This window comes from Pygocentrus nattereri, chromosome 5 (assembly GCF_015220715.1).
Source record: "Pygocentrus nattereri isolate fPygNat1 chromosome 5, fPygNat1.pri, whole genome shotgun sequence".
NCBI classification, from domain to species: domain Eukaryota; kingdom Metazoa; phylum Chordata; class Actinopteri; order Characiformes; family Serrasalmidae; genus Pygocentrus; species Pygocentrus nattereri.
In genome coordinates this window covers 47,970,142-47,997,708 of record NC_051215.1, presented here as the reverse complement: position 1 = coordinate 47,997,708, position 27,567 = coordinate 47,970,142, and the positions used below count along the sequence as shown (strand labels likewise).

At 41.6% G+C, this 27,567-nt stretch overlaps 1 protein-coding gene across 2 annotated transcripts; it reads right to left on the bottom strand.

Annotated features, from left to right (window-relative positions):
* Positions 1-10,112: 10,112 nt before the first annotated feature.
* Positions 10,113-27,025, bottom strand: cpz (carboxypeptidase Z). 2 transcript variants are annotated; one of them, XM_017710210.2, is made up of 11 exons: positions 26,686-27,025; positions 26,280-26,309; positions 24,128-24,502; positions 21,894-22,109; positions 20,735-20,970; positions 18,836-18,997; positions 17,418-17,576; positions 15,370-15,505; positions 14,530-14,669; positions 11,766-11,865; positions 10,113-10,916 (listed from the first exon to the last, which is right to left on the bottom strand). In XM_017710210.2, exons 1-11 carry the CDS (start codon positions 26,768-26,770, stop codon positions 10,567-10,569), a joined length of 1,989 nt encoding a protein of 662 aa, XP_017565699.1. In that variant the 5' UTR covers positions 26,771-27,025; the 3' UTR covers positions 10,113-10,566. The 2 variants fall into 2 exon arrangements, with proteins under 2 accessions (XP_017565699.1, XP_017565700.1); XM_017710211.2 differs by having other exon boundaries at positions 20,774-20,970; positions 26,686-27,023.
* Positions 27,026-27,567: the final 542 nt, after the last annotated feature.

Below are 27,567 nucleotides of genomic sequence, written 5' to 3'. Positions count from 1 at the left end.
TTTCCACTTGTAAATTGAAATAAAAATAGCATAAATAAGACCAAATGAGTAGAATGTCTAAGTTACCTGAGTTTAACAAAAGGAAAAATAATAATTTGCAAATGAGCTAACTTGCAGTGTTCCGTGTGATTATCCATGTTTTGGTGTAAGTGGTAAGCCTTTCCCAGCAGGCTTACTCTGCAGCTGGACTGGTGGCTGCCTACCTGTGACCGGACAGACGCTAATTCAACATGGCATCTGTGGGCTGGCCCCTGCAACTTTCTCAGCCTCCCTGAGTAATTGGTAACCTCTGAACTTTAGCTCACATGGGGGCTCTGAGAGACAGAGAGAGATGGTTGTTGGAAAGTTTCTTTGCTCACATCCTCTCCAACTGTTTCAGCAGCCTGATGATGCTCTCGGTCCACAGATACACAATTTCTTATTCAGCTTCTGATGGATTGAATCTGAACTTAGTCTGATAAACAGATTACTGGCACTGCTGGGAAAGATCTGGTCAACAAATAAACAAAAAGCAAACACATTAGAGGGGAGTTCCACTAATCTTTCAAAATAATTTGCAGAATTAAATCTTTATGATGTAGACAAGTCATATTCATTGTCTATAACAAGAGATAATTTTAGGATAGTTTTGAGATGATGTTTTGGCTAAAGATATATTTTTAGAAGCTGTTCATGGCCGAGAGATACATGCAGACCAAAACAGTACCAAATATTTCCCCCCTATTATCAACATTACATATAAAACTCAGGGAGCAGATTCACTGGTACATAAAATGGCTATATTTGTATGGTAGGTATTGTGAACCCTGGTTCCCATCACCACCACTGTAAAAGAAATCATAAGATTCTCTGCAATAGCCCATTTCACACCAGACTACTCTGAATGGCTTTGTTTACAGCTCAAAGACTGAATTATGCAGAAATTTTGTCTGGGTTCTGTTGAAACCTGCACACTATGCTTTTGTCACTGTTACTTTTGTTTAGATATTCAAGAATATCAGTATGTTTCACATTAACCCAGGGGAGGGGGGAATGCAGTCCTAGCGGGCCGGTTTCCTGCACAGCTAGGCAAAAGCCGAAGCTTTGCAAATTTGGTTACCACCATAAATGTCATGATAATAGCCATCATTGTAACTTTCTATGCTCAAGTATTTGTCCCTGTTAAACACACATTAAACAAACAAGCAAACACAATTTAGTTGTGTTGGTGAGTTAAAGTAAAGAAATCAGGAAACCGTGATATGCGGGGTCTTCTTTTTATAGCCCAGTCAATGCCATTCATTTAACAGGCATGTAAAAGGCTACTGTGGGTAATAATAAGCCAAGCTTATTATAAAAGTCCCCATTCACGTTTATTCACTTTTAGCCATTGACATTTACAGGAATCCAGATTTACAGGAATCCAGCCTCTGACTAAAGCCTGTGGCCTACACGTGTAACAGGTTGTTTGTAGACTCCTGTTTTCACGACTGTGATTGATTTTTTGGCCTTACATTGGCCACACTGTTATTCAGGGGCAGGCACTGCACTGAGCATGGAGCTGAACAGAGTGAGTGACAGAAACAGTGGCTCTGTCTGTCAGCCTTCAGCATAAGCATATTAGCTCTGGTCTGTCTGCTTCAAGCTGCTCAGAGAGCACTACACCCTCACTGTCGCTTTCTGCTGTACGAATCAATTTGTCTCCACTGACGGAAAATAATTGCAAAGCAAACAAATTATCCCTGCCACATTGAGCACACCTCACCGCCGGGAGAGAGAGACAGAGAAAGAGCACGAGAGACAGAGAGAGATTTGACACTAAAGCATAATTCTGAAAATCTTTAGTAGTCATGTGACTTTGCATTTGTAGCGCAGCGATCATAAGCAGGATCTATAGAGGGCCCTGGGAGAAAAACAGTGAGCAAGGTAGGAAATGAGAAAATAGGTTTAGACAGAGACAGAGAGACAGACAGACAGAGAGAGAGAGAGAGAGAGAGAGAGAGAGAGAGAGAGAGAGAGAGAGAGAGAGAGAGAGAGAGAGAGAGAGAGAGAGAGAGAGAGAGAGAGAGAGAGAGAGAGAGCGCTCCATTTGCATTATATATGCACAGTACTGAAAAGTGTTATGTGAAGCGAGCAGATGCACTCCGATTACAAGAGAGTACGAAGCACCACTGGGGAATAAGGCATCATGCTCACTTCAGGAATCTACTGCTCAAAGCTTAGCCCTCAAAGTCATGGCTCTGATGCTCTGCTTAGTTACATTTCAAAACCTACATGGGAACAAGCAGGAGTTTCGATACACCGTCCCTACTGACAGTAGCGCAAATGTGGCAGGCCTACTGGAGCCAATGTAAAAATGTCACTGAAGAACTAGTTAGAGCTGGGCAATATAACAAGATCATTATTTGAGGTAAATCAAATTTATTTGTAGCGCTTTTTACAACGGATGTTGTCACAAAGCAGCTTTACAGAATTTCGGAAAAGACAAAGTTTCAACAGGACTGTAAGAATGTACAGAAACCCCCCCGTGGGCAAGCCAGGGGCAACAGTGGCAAGGAGAACCTCCCTCAGAGCTGAGGAAGAAACCTTGGGAGGAACCAGGCTCACCAGGGGGGGACCCATCCTCCTCTGGTCAAACTACCTACAGAGTTATTATACTACTAATATTAATAGCAGTAATATTGGTATTAGGAATAACTAGGAGTCTATGAGAACATCAGCGTAGGGTGGGCAGCACGTCCAAGGTAGGTGGTGGTAGCTGGGGCGTGGGCAGCTGGTCTGAAGTGGGTAGCAGGAGGGCTCGGCAGTCAGTCGTCCTTCAGTGTCCAGCCAGACAAATGGGTGATTGTATACTCGGAAATAAAGCAGGGAGATGGAATTAGTTTTATTCTATCTGTTTGTACATAAACAGGGAATGTAAACATTTCCAGAGTGTGGCTAACGACTCCGGCAGATCTGACTATGACAGCTTAACTAACAGGAGAGAACCAGAAGGACACACAGACACGGCAGCACTCTGAGACAGTCTGGCATCCCTGCGCTCCACCGTCCACAAACCTGAGTGACCGGGGGAGCAGGACAACAGCACCAGCGTCTCAGTTTACTATAATTCCCTGTGTCCATGGACCCCTGGATCTGCTGCCTTTATCTAAGGGGGAACATTAGCTACCAAAAGCTGAACTGAACAAGTGAGTTTTCAGCCTAGTCTTAAAGATTGAGACTGTCTGAGTCCCGAACAGTTTCTGGAAGATCATTCCAGAGTTTGGGGGCTTTATAAGAAAAAGCTCTTCCCCCAGCTGAAACCTTCTGAAATCACATCATAAAACATGACAATTTGCTTTTCTGAGTATATCATCAGTACTTCTAGAACAATGACTCACTGCATGATTCAATGTTACTGCATTATTACTGGATAACTAGTCCTGTGTAGTTGGACTTTGAAGCACGGTATGTAAAATATTGAATAAAAATCTGTACTCATAGTTTTTGATAGTACTTCAATCAAATCAAATGTTGCACTACTGGTCCTTTTTTGTCTACTTCAACTCATCAAATGTTAAATTAAACATTGTCACATTGTGTATTGTAACCTAGTGCTCAGTGCACAAAATGATCCCAACACACTACTCACAAAAATTTGAGTATATTTGGCTTTTGTGTGAAATTTATAGAAAACGTGAAAAGTTAGTGATGATATATCATGAAAGTAGGGCATTTAAGTAGAAGCATGCGGTGGTGATTTCCTCATCTTCAACAATTTATTGAAACAAAAGCCAACAACAGTGGTGGGTATAACTTACCCCAACAAAAAAAACTCAATGTCTAAATAACTTCTCATTTGCCCTTGAGCATCAATTACAGCTTGACAACGACGTCTCCTGCTGTTCAGAAGTCGACTCATTGCCTGCTGAGGCACGGCGTCCCTCTCTTCTTGAAGGGCGGCCCTCAGGTCATTGAGGTTCTGGGGTACAGAGTACAGGCGACTCAGCTGACCCCAGGTTTTCTACGGGATTCAGGTCTGGAGAAAGTGCAGGCCGCTCTATTTGAGGTCCCCCAGTCTCCAGCTGCCATTCCCTAATGATGCCACCTCGATGGGCTGGAGCATCGTCGTGCATGAAGATGAAATGAGGCCTGTGTTGTTCATGCAGAGGCACAATGACTGGATTAATCATGTTATTCAGTAGTTTGGGCGACTGGGTCACTGTACCGTTCACAGTGTAGGGCAGTTCTGTATTGACTGGACACACCCACCCACACTAACACCACCACCACCACCACCTTCCCCTTTAAGCTCCTTGTTGGAGAACAGCAAGTTGTGCAAAAAGTACTGAAACACTGAACAGCTGGACATGTGCATTCAAAAGTTTAGAGGAGGTAACATTAAGTTCACCTGTAAAGGTTAGGGTGCAAATTTAAAATTTCCCCCGAAAGCCAAATATCCCTAACTTTTTGTGAGTCATAGTGTCATGATCTTAAAGTTTGCCTTAAAGTTAATGAACCAATGCTTCCTGGGTGTTAGTACTACAGCACTGTGCCAAATTAGATTGCTTCTTTTCAATGGACTGGTTTGTTTTATTCTGCTTCTTTTAAAGTGAATTTTAAACAGTATTATATATACTAGAGATGGATACTTACAACTTTATCTTTTTGACAGAGGTGTAAAAGTCCTGAAAGTAAAAATCCTTCCCAGGATTTTGTTCCAACAGGCCGGCTTCACTAGTTAGATGCACCACCAGCAGAGCTGTCCAGGCCGTTGGAACAAAAACCTGGGAAGGATTTTTACTTTCAGGACCTGAATTTTACACCCCTGCTTTTTGATACCCATTTTGAAATATGGAGTATGGGTTTCTACCAACTCAACATTTTAACTTTAAAAATGCTAGGCTTTAAAATGATCTATTATTAATTGAAGCACCTCTCTTAAGACGAGCATGTAAAAGTAGGCTTTTGTGCTCAGACTACTCAAACACTCCACTACCCACTACCCCAGAGACCTTCATAACTAACTTTACATTACACGATGCGAGAGTTCACGATTTCAGGTAAGATTTGTTACAGGACCGGATTAAATTAATTATTTTTCAATTTTATTATGATTTTGGCTTAAAATGGTTTTGAAACCAAGATAATCAACATAAAATGATCACAGTGCCACATTCCATTTCACAAAGACGCTCCCCAGCATCCTTTTCTTTTACATCTGTGCACCTTTGCCCTCTGTAAAAGCCCAAACTCACTCTTAGTCAGGATTCAGTCCAACTCAAGCCACAGAGCTCTGGGTCAAAAAGAAAGATAAAATTCAGCAACAACAACAAATAATGTTTTACAAGGATTTGTTACACAATTTGTCAGTTTGTTGATAGTGGCCTGATTGGTACCATCTCTTATACCACCTGTTATAAACATCAACCAGATGGATACCAAATATTCAGAAAAGAAACTTACAATTCACTTTATTTTATGTACAACCACATTTCCAAAAAAATGCTGGGACACTGTGCAGCATGTAAATAAAAATAGAATTGGTTTTGAAAAATATTTGCTCAATTTGAGTTTGATGCCACGTTCCAATAAAGTTGGGACAGGGTCATGTTTAGCACCGTTTCACCACCTCTTCTTTTACCAATGCTCTGAAAGCGTTTGAGAACTCAGAAGACCGACGGCTGTAGAGAGAAATGTTTTCGCATTCAGCTGCTCAACAGTTCAGGGTCTCCTTTGTCACATTTTTCATTTCATAATGTGCCAAATGTTTTCATTAGTGACAGGTCTGGACTGAAGGCAGGCCAGTTTAGCACCCAGACTCTTAATACAGAACCATTGTACGTGCACAATATGGTTTGGCATCGTCTTGCTGAAATAATCAAGGCCTTCCCTGAAAAAGACGTCATCTGGATGGCAGCATACCTGGCCAAAACATATATATATATATATATATATATATATATATATATATATTGTTTAGCATTAATCTTGCCTTCACAGATGTGCAGGTCACACAAGCCTAAGGCACCCGTATACCATCACGGATGCTGGCTTTTTAACTGTACACTGATAACAACCTGAGCAGTCTTTAGTCCGGAGGACACAGTGTCCATGATTTCCAAAAAATTTCAAATTTCAATACTTTTTATACTCAATCATGTTACTGACCTGTTGCCAATGAACCACCAGGTGTTTTTAGGATTACACAACTTTACCAGCCTTTTATTGCCCCCATCCCAACTTTTTTGGAATGTATTATTGGCATTAAATTCAAAATGGGCATATATTTTCAAAAAAACAAAACAATTTCTCAGTTTCAACATTTGAAATGTTTCCTTTGATGTATTTTAAATTAAATATAGGGGTTAAATGATTTGCACATCATTGCATTTTGTTTTTATTTAAATTTTGCACATTTGTCCCAACGTTTTTGGAAACTGAGCTATATTTTTAACTCAAAATAATATAAAATAAACAGCAAATGGCATGCTTGCTGGTTTTGTCATCTATCAATACTGCCAAAGACAAAAGAAATGTCTGTGCACCAGCAACATCAGCACTATAAAAGAACCAATGTTGCAACATCAAGTACATTAACCTAACCTGACTGCTGTGACTACAGTATGAATGATGTCGTATGGGTGCACAGCTGTCGACCTTTCACCCACAGACAAATCATACACTCTCACACGTGCATGTAAATGGTCAAAACAGCATACAGTCCTGCATGCTCACGCTCACAGGTTTAGGCCCAGGCTGACAGATGGACAGCATGGTTGTGACCTACTACACAGAATACATTAAATACAGTCAACTGTAAGCTGATCACTGCTCAAAGGGACTTTTACAGCAAATCTGGCCACTTTCGGCAAAGCAGTTTGTGAAAAACATCAATCAGCATCTCAAAACCAGAAATGGGGTTCTAGCTGTTCAGAACCCCAACCTAGGAAGGCTTCATAAGGTCTTTAAACAGACGGATAAAATCGATATCAAAATGTTTAGCCTATAATTTCTTATACAGACCATAGCATTGTTAGCCTCTTTAAGCCTGATTACTGGATGAACAAGAAAAGGGCAGTAGATTAACCCACATTACTAAACAAGGAGCAGCTTTATGAACAGGACCTTTGGCACATACGTTTGTGTTGTGGAAGAGTTTTTCCACAACAGTATATATTTTGTATGTACCAGGCCAGGCCTATCCAATGATATTTATAAAGGAGACAAAACATCATTATCGGCTCAAAGAACAGATTTTACACATCTGATGAAACTGGTGTTCTGGCTGCTTGTAAGCTGGTCAGCTGCAATGGAAGTTATTGGGCTGATCATCCGCCAAACGGGCAAATGTTGCGATTTGGATGATGGTATATCAGCATGCTGGGTGCAATGTATGCTGGTCTGTGCTGTTTTTCAGTATTGACAAGCTAAACAGCACATTAATCATTAACACTACACTCACCGGTCACTTTATTAGGTACACCTTTCTAGTAAAAGGTTGGACCTCCTTTTGCTTTCAGAACTGCCTTAATTCTTCATGGCAGACTTTCAACAAGGTGTTGGAAACGTTCCTCAGAGATTCTGGTTGGTGATTTGAGTTCCTGTTGCCTTTCTATCATCTGGAACCAGTCTGCCCATTCTCCTCTGACCTCTCACATCAACAAGGCATTTTCGTCCACACAACTGACCGCTCACTGGATATTTCCTCTTTTTCGGACCGTTCTCTGTGAACCCTAGAGATGGTTGTGTGTGAAAATCCCAGCAGATCAGCAGTTTCTGAAATACTCAGACCAGCCCGTCTGGCACCAACAACCACGCCACGTTCAAAGCCCCTTAAATCCCCTTTCTTCCCCGTTCTGATGCTCGGCCTGCACTTCAGCAGGTCGTCTTGACCACCTCTACAGGCCTAAATGCGCTGAGCTGGCCATGTGATTGGCTATTTGTGTTAACAAGCAGCTGAACCTAATAAAGTGGCCAGTGTGTTATAATTACCACAATCAGGCACAAAAAAAAAAAAAAAAACTGGGCTAGCCACACAGCATTAAGGAGCAAGGTTAGTGCCCAGGGCAGGCTGAGACTGAGCTCATCCTAGTCCAGCACCTCAAAGCAAATGCATAATAAATAAATAATAAATAATAAAATGAACTATAATAATAAAATGAACTTAAATAAAATGGTCTTTGGTGCCCTGTCAACATCTTGTGAGAGAGGTTTTAATAACACGTTCTCAAAAAATATCAGAAGTAACGTCAGCAGACGCATCAAATGCCATCACCTAGTGGGCAGTTGGGACTCTGGGTGCCTTTTAACTTTTACCAGTTTGGTTTTAACCGTGAAATGTGTCGGTATGAACGCGCTCAACCACTGCAAGCCTTTAAACGATGTAAAATGACGTTGTTGGATTTTTATTGATCCACTGATGGTACAAAATGCGGCATGTGAGACGTGGGCTAGAAGTCACACCACACGGTAGCCTAGCCAGACGTTTACGCTCTGCATGTCCCGTACACGTTTGCCTCTGACCTCCCACTGGGCTCTCTGGGGTGGTTTATGCAGGTGAAGCTACCTAAACCTCAGGCCCATTAAGTTCGCTAAACAAAGCAGAAGCGCGTTGGACACCTTGAGTCACACGCGCTGCATCTCACGCAAGTAGCCCACGTCACAAATGTGGCTGAACTCAGATCAATCTAGCCCTGTGCCAGCGTAACACGCTCACCCTCTTCCTCACCGAGTCTGCCTCTCCTGCTCCTCGGGGAGAGAAGCTGCAGCTGCGCCTGCGGCTCAGTGAAGTCACTGAAGCCCGTTAAGCAGCTCCCGCAGGCGCCACCACGCCACCATGCTGCGGACTTTGCTGTCACCTTGAGGTCATCTTATAACCAACAGGACAAGCAGGACAGCATGTTAAGAACTTTTATAATGAACACGATGCAAAAACAAACAAACTAAAAACTAAGAACAAATATAAAAAAATGGAAATAAGAATTAAAATACTTTGGCATATAATAACAGACGCGGACGGCTGGATGGGTGAACGCAGACCTCAAGTAGGGACATTAGAGCTAATGTAGACCTTGAGCACATTCTTTAGACCCAATGTAGACCGCAAGTAGACATTAGATCAGATATTGGACCCAAGAATAAGCACATACATATATATATATATATATATATATATATATATATATATATATATACACACTCACCAGCCACTTTATTAGGTAACCACAACTGACCGCTCACTGTATATTTCCTCTTTTTCGGACCGTTCTCTGTAAACCCTAGAGATGGTTGTGTGTGAAAATCCCAGCAGATCAGCAGTTTCTGAAATACTCAGACCAGCCCGTCTGGCACCAACAACCACGCCACGTTCAAAGTCCCTTAAATCCCCTTTCTTCCCCGTTCTGATGCTCGGCCTGCACTTCAGCAAGTTGTCTTGACCACCTCTACATGCCTAAATGCAGTGAGTTGCAGCCGTGTGATTGGCTGATTAGCTATTTGTGTTAACAAGCAGCTGAACAGGTGTACCTAATAAAGTGGCCGGTGAGTGTGTTATAATTATCACAATCAGGCACAAAAAAAAAAAAAACTGGGCTAGCCACACTGCATTAAGGAGCAAGGTTAGTGCCCAGGACAGGCTAAGAGTCCTAGTCCAGCACCTCAAAGCAAACGCAGAATAGAGATTAATAATGAAATGAACTTAAATAAAATGGTTTTTGGTGATCTGTCAACATCACGCGAGAAAGGCTGTGTTTGTGAAAGGTTGTGAGAAAGAGTTGCAGCCATGTGATTGGCTGATTAGCTATTTGTATTAACAAGCAACTGTACCTAATAAAGTGGCTGGTGAGTATATGTGTGTGTGTTGTGTGTGTGTGTGTGTGTGTGTGTGTGTGTGTGTGTGTGTGTGTGTGTGTGTGTGTGAATATATATATATATATATATATATATATATATATATATATATATATATATATATATACACACACACACACACACACCAGTTAAAGAGATTAGTGCTTAGTGCTGTCTTTTAAAGTCTGAATGCTCTAAAACAAATATTTAATGATGCAGAACTTTCCTAATTAAATGCAATTTTACTGAAATTCTACAGTTAGAAGACCTTTTCATCCTTTCCACTGACGTAACCACTTCAATCCACTTACAACGGAAGGACAAGAGATTTAATGGAAAATGGATTTGCTACAGTGGTTTGCTTCAAACGAAAACCAAAATATATTTCCAAAGTTCAATTAAGCATTTCATGACAATGTTCCCTGATAAAATTGTCTGCACAATACAAACATATATTATTACCCCAGCCAAACAATAGTCTAGCTGCCATCTTTTATTGAGATAAGTCATCATTTGCATGTGGGGTTTAGTGATCTATACTATATAAAAAGAGTGTGTTTGTGAGGTGCAGTCCCAAATCAAGCCCTAGCCTTCTTACATACAAACAAGTACACACTTATAAGCAACCACATAACTAGAACGTTTACCAAATCATATCTTGCCATACTGTATACAGCCATTTCAACCTAAAGTGCAGTGATTTGGGCTTAGGGTGGTTTGGGATTTGAGCTTCTCTCCCGCAAATTCAAGCAGGTTCTAATAGTTCCTCAGAAGCCAAGTGGGGGAAGAAATGCCCAACTGGCTGAAGTAGGTCCACCACCAAGGTTTGTCGGTCCTTTCCTCTCCGTTCTCGCCCAGCTCCCTCTGGCTGTACTGCTCGAACTGGTTGTAGGGATCGAAGCGCTCGTAGTTATCTAGCTCAGGGATGTTGAAATAATCAAGGTCGGGTTCCAGGGGCACCTTTTCCAGCACAAAGTCCACTTGGCCCACCTTCTGCATGTTGCGAGGCAGTCTGATGCGCTTCATTACTTTCGAGTAGCCCTTAGCCGTGGCACTTACGATGTGGATGCCTGGGTTGAGCAGCCGCCAGTAGTCACCATCCTCAGCTAGGAAGAAGCAGACGGTTATTTCTGATCTTTCTTGAGGTAAAGAGAGTTTCTTACGCTGTTACCGATGTGGGGGAGACATCCGCCACATCCAGAGATTTCAGGGGAAAAAAGAGGATGAAAGACTAAAAAACTACTTCATGCATTAACAAGCAATTTAAATAGTTTCACTCAACTTAAATAAACACTGTTATTAGAATGAGTTCATTCAGTTGTTGCTACATGAAGTCATTTGTAGGTCTAACTGATAAACTCTTTCCTACAGTGTACAAACTTTGGGAAGGAATAAAGGAGTGCTGACACCTAGCACAGTTACTGATGCAGTGGGTAATACAAATGTAATGTTCTTCCTCCTAGCGTGTCCCTTTAAAAAACAAACAGTGGGTTTATACCATGTGTCTTATATTAAAAATAGCTTTACTATTGTCTGATTGAGGGTCTCAACATCTTTAAACTTGTAAAGCATGAAATGTACAGTATTACTGTATTAAAACAATATATTTTCCCTCAAAAAGTTCCTTAGTCATCACTATGTGAGAGATTAAGCTGTTACTGTGTCACAGCCCAATGTTTTCCCATTAGACTTCTGAAGTTATAAGGCGGTGTTTTGAAATTAGTTAAAATATGTCTTTTTTTATAACAAATGAATATAAATCATTACTAATTTGATTTGACGTGTCTAATTTAAGAATATGAATATTTAACCAAAACTAAGCTTAAGCATAAACAGGTACTCTGAACAATGACAGTAAAAACCCCTAAAACAAACAGCCCCCTGCTAACAATGTGGCCTTGCACAGGGCCTGGATATCCTAAAGTCATCTTCTACTCTCCTTCTGCTGGAATTACCTGTAGTGATATCATGTCGTATCCCTTTAACAGATATGATCGCTCCTTTGATTCCGTTCCCATTCCGGTCTTTCACAACGCCCTTAATGCCTCTGTGGACCTGCAACATCCTTTAGCTCAGTGAATACACTCTATCAACATTGTTTCAGGTTGTAGGAAAAACATACAATTATAATAAACAATAACAATTGAGTCAAGGCTTATGGTCATAGTTTGGCTGCACAAATCAGGAAAAAAAAGGAAGGTGACAAAATGTAAACAAGAAATAAAGAACCCTAAAAAGTTTGTTTTCGGTTTGTTCACATTACCCTACTGCCATCTAGTGGTGTTAACTAAACCTTACACTGTCTATGAAGATTTGCAGTCAGCCGAGTAATTAAGCTTGTCTAACAGTAATAAGTCAAGGCCTGGAGTGGTGGAGTAATCTTTGAGACGTTTAGCTACTCTGGCTTTCTCAGCTCAAATACGTGGTGGGAACATTCTTTGGCAGCTGGAACTGTGGTGTAAATGTCATGTCATTAAACTCATTAAGGTCACATGACAGTCTTTGAAGTCTGGAGGTGTGAACTGATGTGAAAGGGCCAGGATAACGATATCACTACAGCACTGCAAGTAGCTGATAAGTGGCATTACGAGCGGCCATGTGAGAACACTTTGACTGACGTAGATACAGATAGCCTCCCTGAAGCCTGCGATGTTTATTTCGTCATTGAAGACGCATTCTTTGCCATTTAACCTGTAGTTTGCTGCGTTTTGACCTGAAGAGTGATCCCAGCTTTGAAGCGGTTATTCGAAAGACATTCCTGCCACACAGCTTGTTTCATGTCCTTTACTTCTCTTCTTGGCTAAAACCAAATTTGAGACCTTTTTCTCCTGTTATTGGTGGTCTCCCCTTAGTGCTTCATGTGTGTGGACGTCACAATTAAAAGTCACAATTTAATGCATTGAGCACGGTGTTTCTTCTTTTATCCTCATTAAGGAAATCACAGTCATCTTGTTTTACTGAGTGATGCAGAGACTTTCTGCTGGAGATGTTCTGGCAGGTGTTCCACGTAGGGCAGATGCTGAGGCGTGAGAGTGAGTTTAATTTCTTTGCTAGTACCTTTGACTCAGTCAAGTTGGATAAAGGTCCTTCACCCTCACTCAAGAGTCTGGGCCACATCAGTTCTTTACTCGCTTATCCATAGTATTCCAGGGATGATCCAATATTATCCTTGTGCCTCCAATTTTTGTGCTCTGTTTGGTATTACTGGCCTGGGATTTTAACATTTTAAACTTTGTCTTCTCTGTTCTGCCCACCTAGTCAGTTCAGCCACAGGGTACTTGGGTATGTATCATCCATCCATCCATCCATCCATTATCTTCCGCTTCTCCGGGGTTCGGGTCGCGGGGGTAGCATCCTAAGCAATGAGGCCCAGACCTCCCTTTCCCCAGCCACTCCCACTAGCTCTCCAAGGGGGATTCCGAGGCGCTCCCAGGCCAGCTGGGCGATATAGTCACGCCAGCGTGTCCTGGGTCTTCCCCGGGGTCTCCTCCCAGGTGGACTTGCCTGTGACACCTCCCGAGGGAGGCGTCCAGGAGGCATCCGAACTGATATCCTAGGATATCAGTATGTCTCTGTCTATGATGTAAATCTTTATATACTGCGGATACTGTGATAAGATCAAAACTACTACACCACAGCCTCAAGATGTCTCAAGACAAATTAAACATCAACAAGTTAAATAATCATAAAAAAAATCATTAAAAAAGCATATCATTTGATTTCAACTATATTAACTCCGAAGGGTTTATACAATTTGTAAAATCAATGGCAATAATAAGAATAAGAAAAAAACAACAACAAACGTTTTATTATATGGTGATATAATTATAAGGGATGCACAATGATATCAGAATTGTATCAGTATCTGCAGATATTTGCTTCACAAAATTATCCATATTGGACAGATGTTTAAATAACACTGATCATTTCAACTGAGATTTGTTGACATATTTATTGCTCTCTGGGCGTATATATTACTTATGCAATGCTGTGCAACTACACCGCATGTTATTTATTTTACTGCATTTGTAATCATCTACAAATAGCAGTTTTCAGGTCCCTGTAATGTTAGAAATATTTACATATCTGCATGGCCAGTATCTAAATATCAGATATCTACATCATCCTTCAATTCCCATATTGGTGCATCCCTATTGTTGTCAAAATAGTGGAAAATACTGTGAAATATATTTGACTTCATATTACCCACCTCTACTGTAAACCACTTTGGCAGTAAAAAAAAAACCCATGGGAAACAGAAAAGTATAGTATGGTCAGGGTTAATACTGATTAGGCCTTCATGGGAGCTGTTTTTATCACAAATGCATTCAAATTTTTTTCTCTTTGAATGTCACTTAATTAAGCAACATTATTAAGATTAAGATTAAGTGACCCTTATTAGTCCCACAACGGGGCAATTCCACCTCCGCATTTAACCCATCCGTGAAGTGAAACACCACATACACTCTAGTGAGCACACACACACACTAGGGGGCAGTGAGCACACTTGCCCGGAGCGGTGGGCAGCCCTATCCACAGCGCCCGGGGAGCAGTTGGGGGTTAGGTGTCTTGCTCAAGGACACCTCAGTCATGTGCTGTCGGCTCTGGGGATCGAACCGGCAACCTTCCGGTCACAAGGCTGGATCCCTAACCTCCAGCCCACGACTGCCCCAAATTATTTAAATTATTCCTTTAGCAGTGAAAACAGAGCACACTCACAGACTCCATGAAGCTGAGCAGAGCTTCCTTGTTCCTACGCCACTCTGGATAGAGCTCTTCCTCTCCCGGGAATTTATCACAGCCAAGCTCCACAGTCAGCTCCAGACAATTACTGTGCAGGTAGTTAAAGTCTGACATACCTAACACACACACACACACACACACATTAAAGAAAAAGGCCCAGATTCTGGGAACAAGTACACTTTGATCAAAATATGTATTAAAATATTTCCAGTTTGTCAGGTACCATTGAGGCTCATTCCCACTAACTTTTATTTGAAACACAAAACACTCTTCACCGCCATTAAACAGCACACAGTTGTCTTTGAGAGCGATTAATAAAAAATACTATTGTTAGGTATTGTCCTTCTTCAAAATGAATAATAATTATTATTATTACTAACTGTGAGCGCCAGGGGCCACATGCAGCCACTGGTAAACCAACCTTTAATTATAGAAATTCCCAACCAATTGTCCCCAGATGTTCTCATTATGAGATCATATCTATTCAGGAATGTATGTTCATCCCAATTGGCCATTTTTAAAATTCCAAGTGGGCAACCAGGCATAAATAGAATATCCATGACTAAAACCCTTTTCATGTAAAAGTGCTCTACATGGAATATTCATTATACTATGTATGTATGTAAAGTAAACCAATCTTACAATTCACATTTCCCCCTCAAGTCTAATAATAGGCTAAACAAAAGATTTTGGTCAGCGCAGTCTTCATTTAGGCCAGTTCTATGTTTCTGGAAAACAAATATGCATACATGAAAAATGAAAACACACAAGCAATATAAATTTGACCGTTTTAGACTGGCAAAGTCTGGGCGTTACCTCCAGCAAAGCTGTACCATAGAGCTCCATTGATGATGCCTCCTTTGCTGGCAAATGTAGCTCCACATCTGTCTGTGTCATTGTTAGACATGGTGGTGTGAGCGTCTGCATAGGTCCTGGCCAACTGCTTAAAAATCTACACAAAGACGAGGAGAGGCTGCTGTGATATCACATTATCATGAAAATTTGTATCACATTAAGCTTTTCTGAGCACTGTGTGGATCATCAGTGTGTCCGAAACACTTTTTAAGCCGTGTGTTTAAAAAGGCTTCCGAACGGCACAGCTGTTGGGAGGTTGTGAGTTTGACTCCCAAACTGTACTATTTAAAGCATAATTAGGCCTGCTGTGAGATGTAGCCTGTGAAATGTGGGATAACTAGATATATCAACAAAAAGGAAGAAGAGCTGCAGTGAAAAATAAAAGATACAATGTATCACAGTAATGCTTTTACACTGGCAGATGTATGAATATAGTAATCCAGGTACATCCCTAAAAATATAAACAATGGCTCCCACAGGAAAGAGGATCACAGGGCACTCCATCTTTGAAGATGTATACAAAGCCTTTAATAACACATGGCAATGTTTTTAAAAACTCGCCAACCTCTTCAGGCCTTCAACAGGACACCAACACATCAAGCTTTTTGTGTCCTGATGAAGGTCTCAGCAGGTTGCAATCTGGCTGCAAGTTTTTTTTAAAGCATCGCCACGTGTTATTAAAGGATTTTTATACTTCTTCAAAGACAGAGTGCCTGTGATCCTTTTTTTCTCTGGGAGTCATTGTTTATACAGTGTTATGCAAAGTTTGGCTCCTCCTGGTCAAATGACATGTTTTGCTGATTTTCTAAATGGAAAAAACACTAAAACATCTTCTACAGAGAACACACTCTACAGAACTGATTGCTTTACGTGAAACCAAAACAATTTGGGGAAAAAAATCAAACAAATTGTGGCCTGTGCAAAAGTTATGGCACATGTTACATGTGTTTTTTATATTATGTTACACTGTGAAACTGTGTGCTAAAAATCGCAGTGTCATATTTCAGTTTCATATTTCTAGAGGATGTGTTCACTTTATATCTGACTTTATTTCTTTATAGTGTAAGACTATATTTATATATACACTTTAAAGTGTATAAGACTGTATTTATTCCTCTTCTCTTCTTCTTTCGGCTGCTCCCTTTAGGGGTCGCCACAGCGGATCATCTGCCTCCATCTTGCCCTATCCACTGCCTCCTCTACTTTTACACCAACCATCTCCATGTCCACCTTCACTACATCCATAAACCTTCTCTGAGGTCTACCTCTTCTCCTTCTACCCGGCAGCTCCATCTCCAACATTCTTTGCCCAATATATCCACTATTCCTCCTCAACACATGTCCAAACCATCTCAACCTGGCCTCTCTGGCTTTATCTCCAAACTGCTCCACCTTCACTGTCCCTCTGATCTGCTCATTTCTAATCTTGTCCAGCCTGGTCACTCCCAACGAAAATATAAGACTGTATTTATTCCAATTATAAAATCAAATTATATTTTTTCGATGCCCTCTTTCAGGAAATAAAGACAAATAAATAAAAAAAATTGTTTGAAATAAAAACAAAACGATACTATGAAAATATGTCTAAATTATCATTCACTTCATCCAGTGTTATTCACTTCCAGCCCTGGAGAGTCTTGCTTTGTTTAGATGTTTTCTTGCTCCAGCCCACCTGATTAATGCTAATTTACATACAAGTTCAATCGGATGTGCCAGAGCAAGGTAAGATCCAGCCCCGATCCATGTCTGGTCATAAAGTGATAGGTATTTCCTGGATGCTCTCTTGTATATCCAAGCATAATAGCATAACCTGTTTCATGTTTTTTTTTTTCTTAGTCTTAAATTGTCCCTGTCCCAACATTTTGGAACATGTTGCAGGCATCAACTTCAGAATAAGTGCATTAAATAGTAGATTTATAAATCATTGCTTTTTGTTTTCATTTGCACTTTACCTACTGCCCCAATCTTTTCGGAATTGGGTTTATACTCTTATCTCCTAGAATTCAGACCTGTTCATCAGGCGTAGGAGAAAACATCTTCTCCTCCTCGGGGTGCCTGGAGAAGTCAAAGGGGTATGAGATGACCAGCTCTCCTCCGTGTAGACTGGCCGAGATCACAAACGGAATGGTCCTGATCCATTTCATAACAGCATATGTTTCTGGAGCCACCTAGAAGAGAAAGAAACCCCTTTGTGAGCCAGCATCTTCTAGTCAGTCCTGAGGGTCACAGCGCAAGTCAGTGTTGTTGTGCCCTTAATAAATGAGAAAATTATCAAGATCTACAAATTACCATTACTAAAAGCAGGCGTGTTGGAGCAAAGAAAAACAAAGCTATGCGTTCTGACACTCTTATACACTGTTTTATACACTATTGCAAAAAGTATGTGGACACCCATCCTACTTTCAACCACGCCCATAGAAAAGAGATCTATAAAATTAAACATAGCCAGGTAATCTTCATAAACTTTGGCAGGAGAACAGGTCATACTAAAGAGCTCAGTGGCTTTAAACGTGGCACTGTCATAGGATTACACCTGTGTCACAAGTCCATCCATCCATCCATCCATTTTCAAAGCCGCTTTTTGCCCTGCTAGATCTGCCCAACTGTAACTGCTACTACTGTGAAATGGCAGCATCTATGAGAAACAACAGTGCAGCCACGAAGCAGCAACTACCATGCAAACTTACAGAGCTGAGTTATGTTGCAACATATAACAGGTAACATATAACATATAACATCAGCAGCTTCATGAAATGGGCTAGGCCCCTTAGTTTAAGTGAAGGGTAATGTTAATGCTACAGCATACAAAGACATTTTAGACAAATATATGTCTCCAACAGTTTGAGGAAGCTCCTTCCTTGTTCCTGCCTGTGTCATGTGTCCATGACTGTGTCTCTGCCCACAAAGCAAGGTCAACAAAGACACAGCTTGAGGAAATCCAGTGGTCTGCACAGATCCCTGACCTCAACCCCACTAAACACGTTTTTGGATTAACTGGAACATCAATTCTAAGCCAGGCCTTCTCATCTAACATCAGTGCCTGACCTCACAAATGCCCTTTTGACTGAATGGGCACAAATTCCCACAGACACACCCCAAAATCTCCATATTAATCCCCCTGGTTTGGAACGGCATGTTCAACAAACTCATATAGATGTGATGGTTATGCGTCCACATACTTTTGTCCATATGGAGGATTTATTACTGGGCCTTACACCTAGTTTTAAACTGTTGCATATTTACACATACACTGTACAGATTTTGTTTAACTGCCGTGTGTATAGTCATGGTCACTTGTCCCATAGTCCACTAAACGCTGGCCCTGTCTAGTATGTTGAACCAAGGCCCTGGAGAAATGATGGAATAATGATGGGATGACAAAGTTCTTCATGTATTCTTAGAACAGTCGTCATCTAAACAAACTCACCTTATTTACCCAGTAGGAGTCAGGGATGGGGATGTGGTCACTGCGGAAGTGTCTGAAGCGCCGTCGGTTGTAGTAGATGGAGGTCAGGTCAGGGAAGTTACGGTTCAGGTCAATGTTCTGGGCATTGGCTCTGCCACTGGTCCAGCCATTATAGATATGGCCCTAAATGTTCCAGACCCAGCCCACCAGAACAAGGTTAATACAACACTTCATAATGATTTCATAGTGAACCACTGCACAAATTGCACTCTAAATGCGCTGAATATTTAACGCTCAAAAGGCTTTTTGTGATAATGTTCATAAATACTTACCTTCATCTTGATTTATCATATATTTACCGACTTGTCAGCTGGTGCCTAATGCAGGTAGTTCATTATATATCCAAATAGTATAACTGAACATGTATATTCAGCTTTCAAATAATTCTGTCGACACACCTGGCCCGTGCATTGTCAGTAGACGTGATGCTTCTATTAGTGTGACCAAGTGATATTTCATGCTCTGTAACTGTGTAACTAATCCCTCATGTGACACAACAATTGCTTAGTATGCAAGACATAACAGAGCCCAGCAGACTGTGCGTTATTCGTAGTGTGTGAGTGAGTGAAATGAGTATGGGAAAGCATGCTGATCAAGCAGATAAGCTTTGAGAAGTGAAGACAGAAGATGGTAATGGTAAAAAAAAGAGAAAATCTTGGCCAGAACAGATCAACACGGTTTAGCCCTCTCCTTTCAAAGTGTACCTGCCAATGTCAAATTATTGTAATTGCACATGCAACAATATCCTTTATACACCCAGTTAGGTTAAAATTGCAATTATATATATGTATGCTATTTTTCTGCATATGTTTGCTTGGATGCCCTGAATATTTACATATCTTGCAGAATGATATGCAAATGATACTGCATATCATGCATGTTACAGTTCATCGGCCAACATTGTGGTGAAAATCACTGCTCACTGTTAAAAAAGCTGAAGCGAGGTGGACTTAAGGACAGCCCAGTAACACTGCCATGTGCTGTCACTTACACCTTCACCTGCGTGCCATTCCTGCAAAACTGTGCATTCATTCCAACAGCTTTTTTTCACAGTTCATATGCTTCAACTGTGTTAGCTCATTAGTGAGTTTAGTGGGACTTTCTTCAGCACTTTCTGCTGTTGGTTGTGGGATGCTGATTCACTAAGGTTTTTTTTTCCACAGTGCTGTTGTTAATTCTATTCGCTAAGTTCCCACATTAACTACTGATTTATTAACAGTACAAAGTTTCTGAAGCGACTATACAGGCTTAAAGGAAGGATATGTCCACACCAGCACTGGGAAAGCTACTCAAAAACAGGTAGTGGTTGTTTGAGTGGACTTAACTTAACTTAAGTTACTTCCCCAAAGCTGGCCCCTCCATGCACAACTTTACAGTAAGCACTGTAAGGTTTTTTGGAATTAGTGACAATACTTAACATGCTGCTACAGAGCTGTCAGATTATACAGTAGAATACATGTTTTTTGCACTCTTTGAACTTCACCATCCGTGCTGATCATTTCAGTAACGGTGAATCAAGATGAAGTGAGGACACTACCAAGGGTTATACAATGATGAAGATACAGTAGAAATGGCTATAGAAATTTACATTAGTTTGTTAAAGACTCCCTTTCCCAGTGGTCCACCTGGAATAGCTCGCAAGGTTGCCTGCTAACCATTGTGGCTGGCTACAATCATTAAGCTATAGCAGAAACAGCAAGGACTGAAATGTTGAAATGTACTGCAGTTACTAAGTGGCTACTATATCTGCTCTGAGGACTCGTTCTGGTGCAGGGAGTTGGAGAGCGCGGTCAGTCGGCCGACAGAACGACGGGCAGACGGACACGGGCGGACTAGTGGCCCAGAAAACGGGATATTTACTTCCTGGTTGGTGTTTTCAGGGTCTTGGCTGTCAGCTACCTCAGAGGCGGCGAGCTCGTAGCCATCTGGGTTCATGGAGGGCAGCAGGTGGATGCGTGTGTTGTTGATGAGAGTCTGGATGCGCTCGTTCCCCAACACGTACTCGGAGCAGAGGTATTGAGCCAGGTAGATCAGCAGCTGCCGGCCCAGCACTTCATTTCCATGCATGTTCCCAATCAACTTGATCTCCGGTTCCACTAGAGGGCAGCGCAGACATGGAGGAAAGGGGCAAAAAAAGGGTGAGTACAGGCTGAGTCCGAGAAAGCAGTGGTGAGATGAAACACAAGAGGAAGACCTACAGGCAGGCACGAAATCAACAACACAAAGAGAAAAAATACTGTGGCGCTCTGCCTTTGAGTACACCAGAGGGCAGTCACGATCAAGCGGATGCAGAGCTAAGGGCCAGGAACATCTCCTAGTCTCACCTGACAAAAGGGCTGTGGCGTTAAAGGATTTTCTGTTAATAAATTGTTATACTGACGCTCATTAAAACTAATTTACTTCACCGCTTAATTCCTTAAACTCTATGGACCCATTTAGACTCATTCCTCACTCTTGTAACTACGTATTTTAGATTTTAGTTTCAGAGTACTTACTGAAGAGTTCATAGTAGTCTTTGGATAATAAGCCTTAGGATGAATAATTAAACAAAGTACACTGTCTTTCAACTTTGGATTGCCCCTCAGCTTTCAGCTATGAAATTCTGGATATCCAGTTTCAGAATATAGTTCGGATGGAATATCTTCTGGAATATCAGCTAAGCTTAAAAAGGCAAAACAGAAAACAATAAGAAACTGGGAGAATTTATATTAGAGCTTACGTTTTCAATTATATTATGTGATGTTGTTTAGTTGTGTATCATATATTTGTTTCTATATTTTCTTTGCTTTATTTTTGATTTGTGTGTATTCCTAAAATATATGACACCGTCCTGCCTTCCCATCCCCCTTGCCTCTGCCCACCCTTGTTGTAAACCATGATGAAAACTGCAATAAGAAGTAAATCACAAAAAAGATGAATGATTAAATTGTGCCTCAAACACCTCCAAACATCTGTACAGTAGAGATTCAACACTCGCTGCTCTAGAGTTTACATAAATATACATGTTGATTGTGCTCACACAGCTCATGTTGTCCAGGGTTATCAGAGAACTCAATGACCAGCAGGTCCTTGCCCTCCACACTGCGGCCAATGCTGTACGTTTGGGCGATGTGGGGACACTTGGCTGCTGTCTTTTTCAGGATGTTGAACATCTGCGCATTAGAGTGGTAGGTGAACTGGAGAATGGTGGCATGACCACCATCTGAGAGGCTGGAGAAGGTGACATCTTGTCTGGCTGGGAGAACAGATCAAGTTAATGACAGAGAATTTACACTGTACAAAAACTGCTCATCAGATCATGCGGTAGCACATAACTAGTTTTATATAACCTAAATTAATACTTTAAATAAATGATTTATTCGATTAATGTATTTTTTTAGTTAAATAAAACTAGTTTAACTGCTTGTTACTATATGAAGTAGTTTTTTAGGTTGATCTGATGATCCATGCAAGTAAGGACATAAAGGACAAAATTGACTGCTACTGTAAACAGTATGAAGCACCAAGATTCTCACAGAGCAACTACAATGCTATTAAACTGCATCCATTACAGTATAGCAACATTTATTGATCAGACTCTACTATGATCAAAGCCTGGGACAGCAGCTTCTGACTGGGGTTACATTCATGTCAAATCTTCATGGCACATGTTTTCCGTAAACGTAGATCTACACCTTTTTGCACAGCGCACATGCATGAACTTTTGCCCAATCATTTCTCAGTAAATATTCTTTCCTTCAAAAGTTAAAGTGGCATTCTAGCCTAAACCTAAGGTTTTATATGTCATTTGTTGTGTTGGAATCTGTTACAGCATTTAATGCCTCAGTCTCATCAATTTGACATCATTTTTTATTGCGTTTTATACTGCATTTTTATTCTTCAATGTACTCTCACTACAATACCCAGCATGCATTACGCAAAACGCATCATACACCCATTGGGATTCCCCGTGGTCCATCCAGTCCCAGTGACTGACCTCCAGTCTATTAAAAACAGCCAATGTAACTCTGCTGTAACTAATAGTAAAGAAGGCAGCAATCCTATTTTTATTAAGCACAAGACAAGTTTTTTACCCTTTCAGTCTACGAAAAAGAAGCCAGCTGAGATGAGGTATCTGGATAGAGCTTGTCCTCCTCATCTGAGTCATTTCTATCACTTGAGTGATCAATTCTCTCCACTGTAATGACGATTTGAAGACTTACTACGAAGATTCACTACAGCTATACGGCTGCAATAAGATATTCAGCTTCCTAGCAGTAATGTTAGGTATCTGCTTTCCTTCTGTGTCCACCAGCTTACAGGGAAAAAAACAAACCTAACAGTGTCATGCCTCGGACTGAATCGGACTCAATTTCCCACAATGCTTCAGGAGATCACATGACTCTGGACAATCACCTGCGTCACTACCAGCATTCACAGGCTCCTGATTATTAAACCAACACACCTGTGCATGATGACCAAGTTAGTGAGTATATAAGCCCGGGCTTCAGCTAGATTCAGTGTGAAGTGTTGTTGCTCCCTGGGCACACCGAGCGGTTACTGTGTGACTCTGAATTCTGTGTTATGACCGCGTCTTTGTTATTTCGACTTTGCCTTTTGATCTCCCCCTTTTTGTACCTTCACCAGCTGGTTTTGTGTATTTGAACTCGGACCTTATTGGATTGTTTATCGACCGCGGTTTTGTCTTCCCCTTGGATTTTGGTTGCCTGTGCTTTTTGGTATTTGACCCTCGCCTGTTTTTGACCCTGATACTCGTTCTCCTCTACTAAACCTCGTTTGTCTTCTTATCCGCAGCCGTCTGACTCCTGTGCCCTACTAACAAACAGTTTGCCCTCAAAAAATCTAGAGTACTTGTAGTTTATCAAAAGTTTCTCCCAACAAGACCAGAAGGGAGTTTATCTAGTCATTAAACTAGAAACGCTCAATTTACAAACTACTGTCACCTTTAGCTGATGTATAATTGTGATTAATGATTTAATAGGTCTTTTTTTGGTCATATTAAAGTATAAGCCTATACCCCAAACTGGCAGATTAGCCAACTTACTCCTTAGATATGTTTTCATAGCAGCCAACACTCAACTTTTCAAGTCTAGAATCACTCTTCCAGCATATATGCAAAAACATGTAATGTGCAATATTTGTGACAGGCCTAATTACAACAGATGCAATGGTTAAAACCACAGTATAGTCTCTTTAGCATACATTATCCACACATATGGCATAAACAAAAAAGTGTTTCTGTTTCTGCCATACCTCTCAGGGCAGACAGCGGATCATAGCAGCCCTCCTCATCTCCGACAAAGAAACGATCACAGTCTAGGAAGTATGGCCAGGCCATCTGGATGGCCTCAAAGGCATGAGCACAGCTCTTCCTGACTATCTCACATGAGCTGCGGCACGGCTTCAGCAGTGTGCTGTCCTGGCAACGGGGTGCCAGGATGGAGCAACCTAGGAGCCGCAGGTCTGGAGAGCACTCGCCGTTCAAGAGGCCATGTAGCACGCTCAGCAGCAGATACTCAGCACTTATCTCCGTCTCCAGCCGTGTCTGATGGCCCACGATGTTGGGAAACATGACCGTGTTGTACGGGACGTCCTGACAGTAGCCCAGCACCATTTCTGTACACTGCGCTGAGGACAGGAGACATGGCATAAAATTCATTCCGAATGACTTATGTAAACTGTTATTAGGATGGTGATTGAAAATAGGTGAGTGTCACTCAATATACACTCTTCGAAGCTGGTCTAAGAACTGTCCCATATTTAATTACATAGATAGTGGCTTTTCTGTATTACTACACTGGCACTCAATAGAATTGCTTACATGCATGTATGTCATACACAGATGTTTAGCAGCTGTTCTTGAAGTGTTTGTCCCGTCTGTCCACTTGTGGACACACTGGGAAATGTGTGGAGAAGAAAACTCCAACCACTATGGATGGTATGTGGAGTAAAGAATGTGTGGGAAGCAGTTCCTTTAACTCATTTTAAAAACTGTAGGAAAGTATGACAAAGCAGCGTGAGGTTGTCTTCAAGACTAGAGAACAATGTTTGTAAATATTATAAACATTTAGTGCGTTTCCTTTGTTGGTCTGATAGCCTTAAAGACAACCTCAAACTGCTTTGTCAGGCTTGTTTAAAATATTTTAAAGCACTGGTTCCCAACTCTCCTCCTGGAGATTCACTTTCCTGCAGTTTAACTTCAGCCTGCATCTTCCATACTCGTCCCACCCCCTGCATTCGCCCTTAATAATAAGGCAACTGATCCAGCCAATCAAAGACTTCTGAAGAATTTAAAAAGCTGTACTGGGTGTGGCAGACTGTGTTTGGAACTGGTAGGTGGATACCCAACCAGCGGTCCGGGGCAGGTTACCACTGATTTAAAGGAACTGCTTCCTACGCATTCTTCGCTGCTTCACTGCCAAGGTCTGGGGTTGAAATGGTGCCTGAATTTCACTCACTGTGGAATGCACTGCATCATGCATCATGCTTTTGGAAATGTCTATTTTTGTGGTTTTCCTCTTTTAAGTGAAGAAATACCATAAACGCAACACTGCCGGCGTATTTATTGGTGGAATGTGAGGATTTGAAAAAGTCTTTTATAGTGAATTTTTAAGACAGAGACGATGAATTTAAAGTGGAATGTATCCTTTAAAGCTCTTATCATTATCTGCCTTTCACAAGTCACCCTTAGGCCCACGATCCATGTCTCTCTGTCTGCCTCTCTCTCTCTCTCTCTCTCTCTCTCTCTCTCTCTCTCTCTAGACATGTCACATCACATTCTGTGATTTTTTTCATGCCCCATGGCTTCCAGGCAAAAAGCCCCGACCTCCACTTTTAACTCATTCTAAACTCTGACTGAGGCTTAATGACTGAACGCAGCCTGAAAGCCTACTGACTGAAAGCCTACCACAAATGTAGGTGCAGTAATTCAAAGGGGGTATCCCAATAAACCTGGCATTTAATGTTATTTGTAGTGGTATTTGGGACATTGTAGTGCAGCACTGCATCCCTCAACCCCATGCCTGTTTTTTTGTGTTCTCCCTCATCCGTTGGTGTTCTCACACCACAATTCCCAGCAAGCATGAAACAAATATGGCATACAGCCACGGGGAACACCCTGACTGTATTAAGAAATCCTGACTGCTGGTGTATCTACAGATGTGAAGGCTAATAAATGAATCAATTCAAATGTGATCTTTGGCTTGGCTGTCTGGTGCCCTACCACATTAGCAAGCAAAAAAAAAGCCTGACTACAAATCTCCCTAAAACTTTTGCAGTTGTTCTAAAGTTCCTTGCACCGCATCATCAGATGGGGGTTCCTAGTCTTTTAAAGCTCTGGAGAGAACTGTGCCACCACTTACTATAGGATTTAAGACTTTAACACTGAGCAAAGTCAATTACTTACGTCTCTCTCCGGCTGTTTCCGTGCATCTTCCTGCAAAACGATGAAACACAAAAGTGAAGTAAGGAAAGGCAGAAGATTCAGGCAGAAGGCGACTGAACAGCTTACAACAGTTTACAGCTGTTTCCTCAACTTCGTGCTGAACACAGCTCAATTTCACTCCGCTTTTTAGTCAATTACGCCAAAATAAAGGGAAAACTGACCGTTTCAGTGATTAAAACAGTACGATGCCTAAGAGAACTGACGGCCCTCAAATGGTCTACATCAGCCCCCCAGCAAAATCAGTTATTAGTGAACATCTGTAGAGTTGAATGAACTTTGGACACAAATGAACACAAAGTTCGTCCAGAGTTACTGGTTTTGCTGTTTCCCGCTACCGGTGAAAGAAGAAACCGTGTTTCCACATTACCAAAACTTCCCTGTCCCGGTTCGCACGGCGGAGGGGCGCTGGAACACGCGACCAGGAGGCTGAGCAGCACCGCGGCGCCGAGCATTGTGGAGCCGAGTGATGTGGCACGCTGACGGCTTGAGGACGAGCGGTCTGCTCGGAGCCCAGCGCAGGAGAGTCCAGGCTGTAATTTGATCGTCTGCTGCTAAAGTCGCCGGACTGTGACTGGCTGGTTGTGCTAAAGTCCCTGCTCAAGCTGCCCGGACGGTCAAATTACAAATTACAGCCTGGAGCTTCTCCTGCGTGAGGCTTTCAGCTTTCAGACTCCACCTTCTCTGGAGCGCTGAGAGTGAGGAGAGCTCAGTTAATGGCTCTGGACTGTGGAGGTGGGTAGAGCAGGCCTAGCCTCAAACCACATCCTACTACAGTAACATCTCTCAGAAAGGAAAGCCCTTAAACCCTGAAGCCCTGTGGATATGCAGAAAACGGTATCCAAGAAAAACATAAATCGTGCTTTCTTAAACGTTTGGTGTTTATTTATTTATTTATTTATTTATTGGGTGGGGGGGGCAACATTTTCCAAAAAGTATGAAAGAAGTTCTCAGAGAAAAATAATAGTGCTGTGAGAAGAAGCACATCCACTGAAGGGGAATTCCACCAAATTTTTCAGAAGTTCTGTGTGATGCAGTGGATGAAATGTGAACAGTAACTCAGAGTGGTGTGATGTAAAATGTAGAGGAATTTACTGACTCAAGTGAAATAGAATTTACAACCATTGGTCACTGTGCTTAGACCGCAGCATTTAACCCATCCGTGCAGTGAAACGCCCACATACATGCACACTAGTGAACACGCACACTAGGGGGCAGTAAGCACACTTGCCCAGAGTAGTGGGCAGCCCTA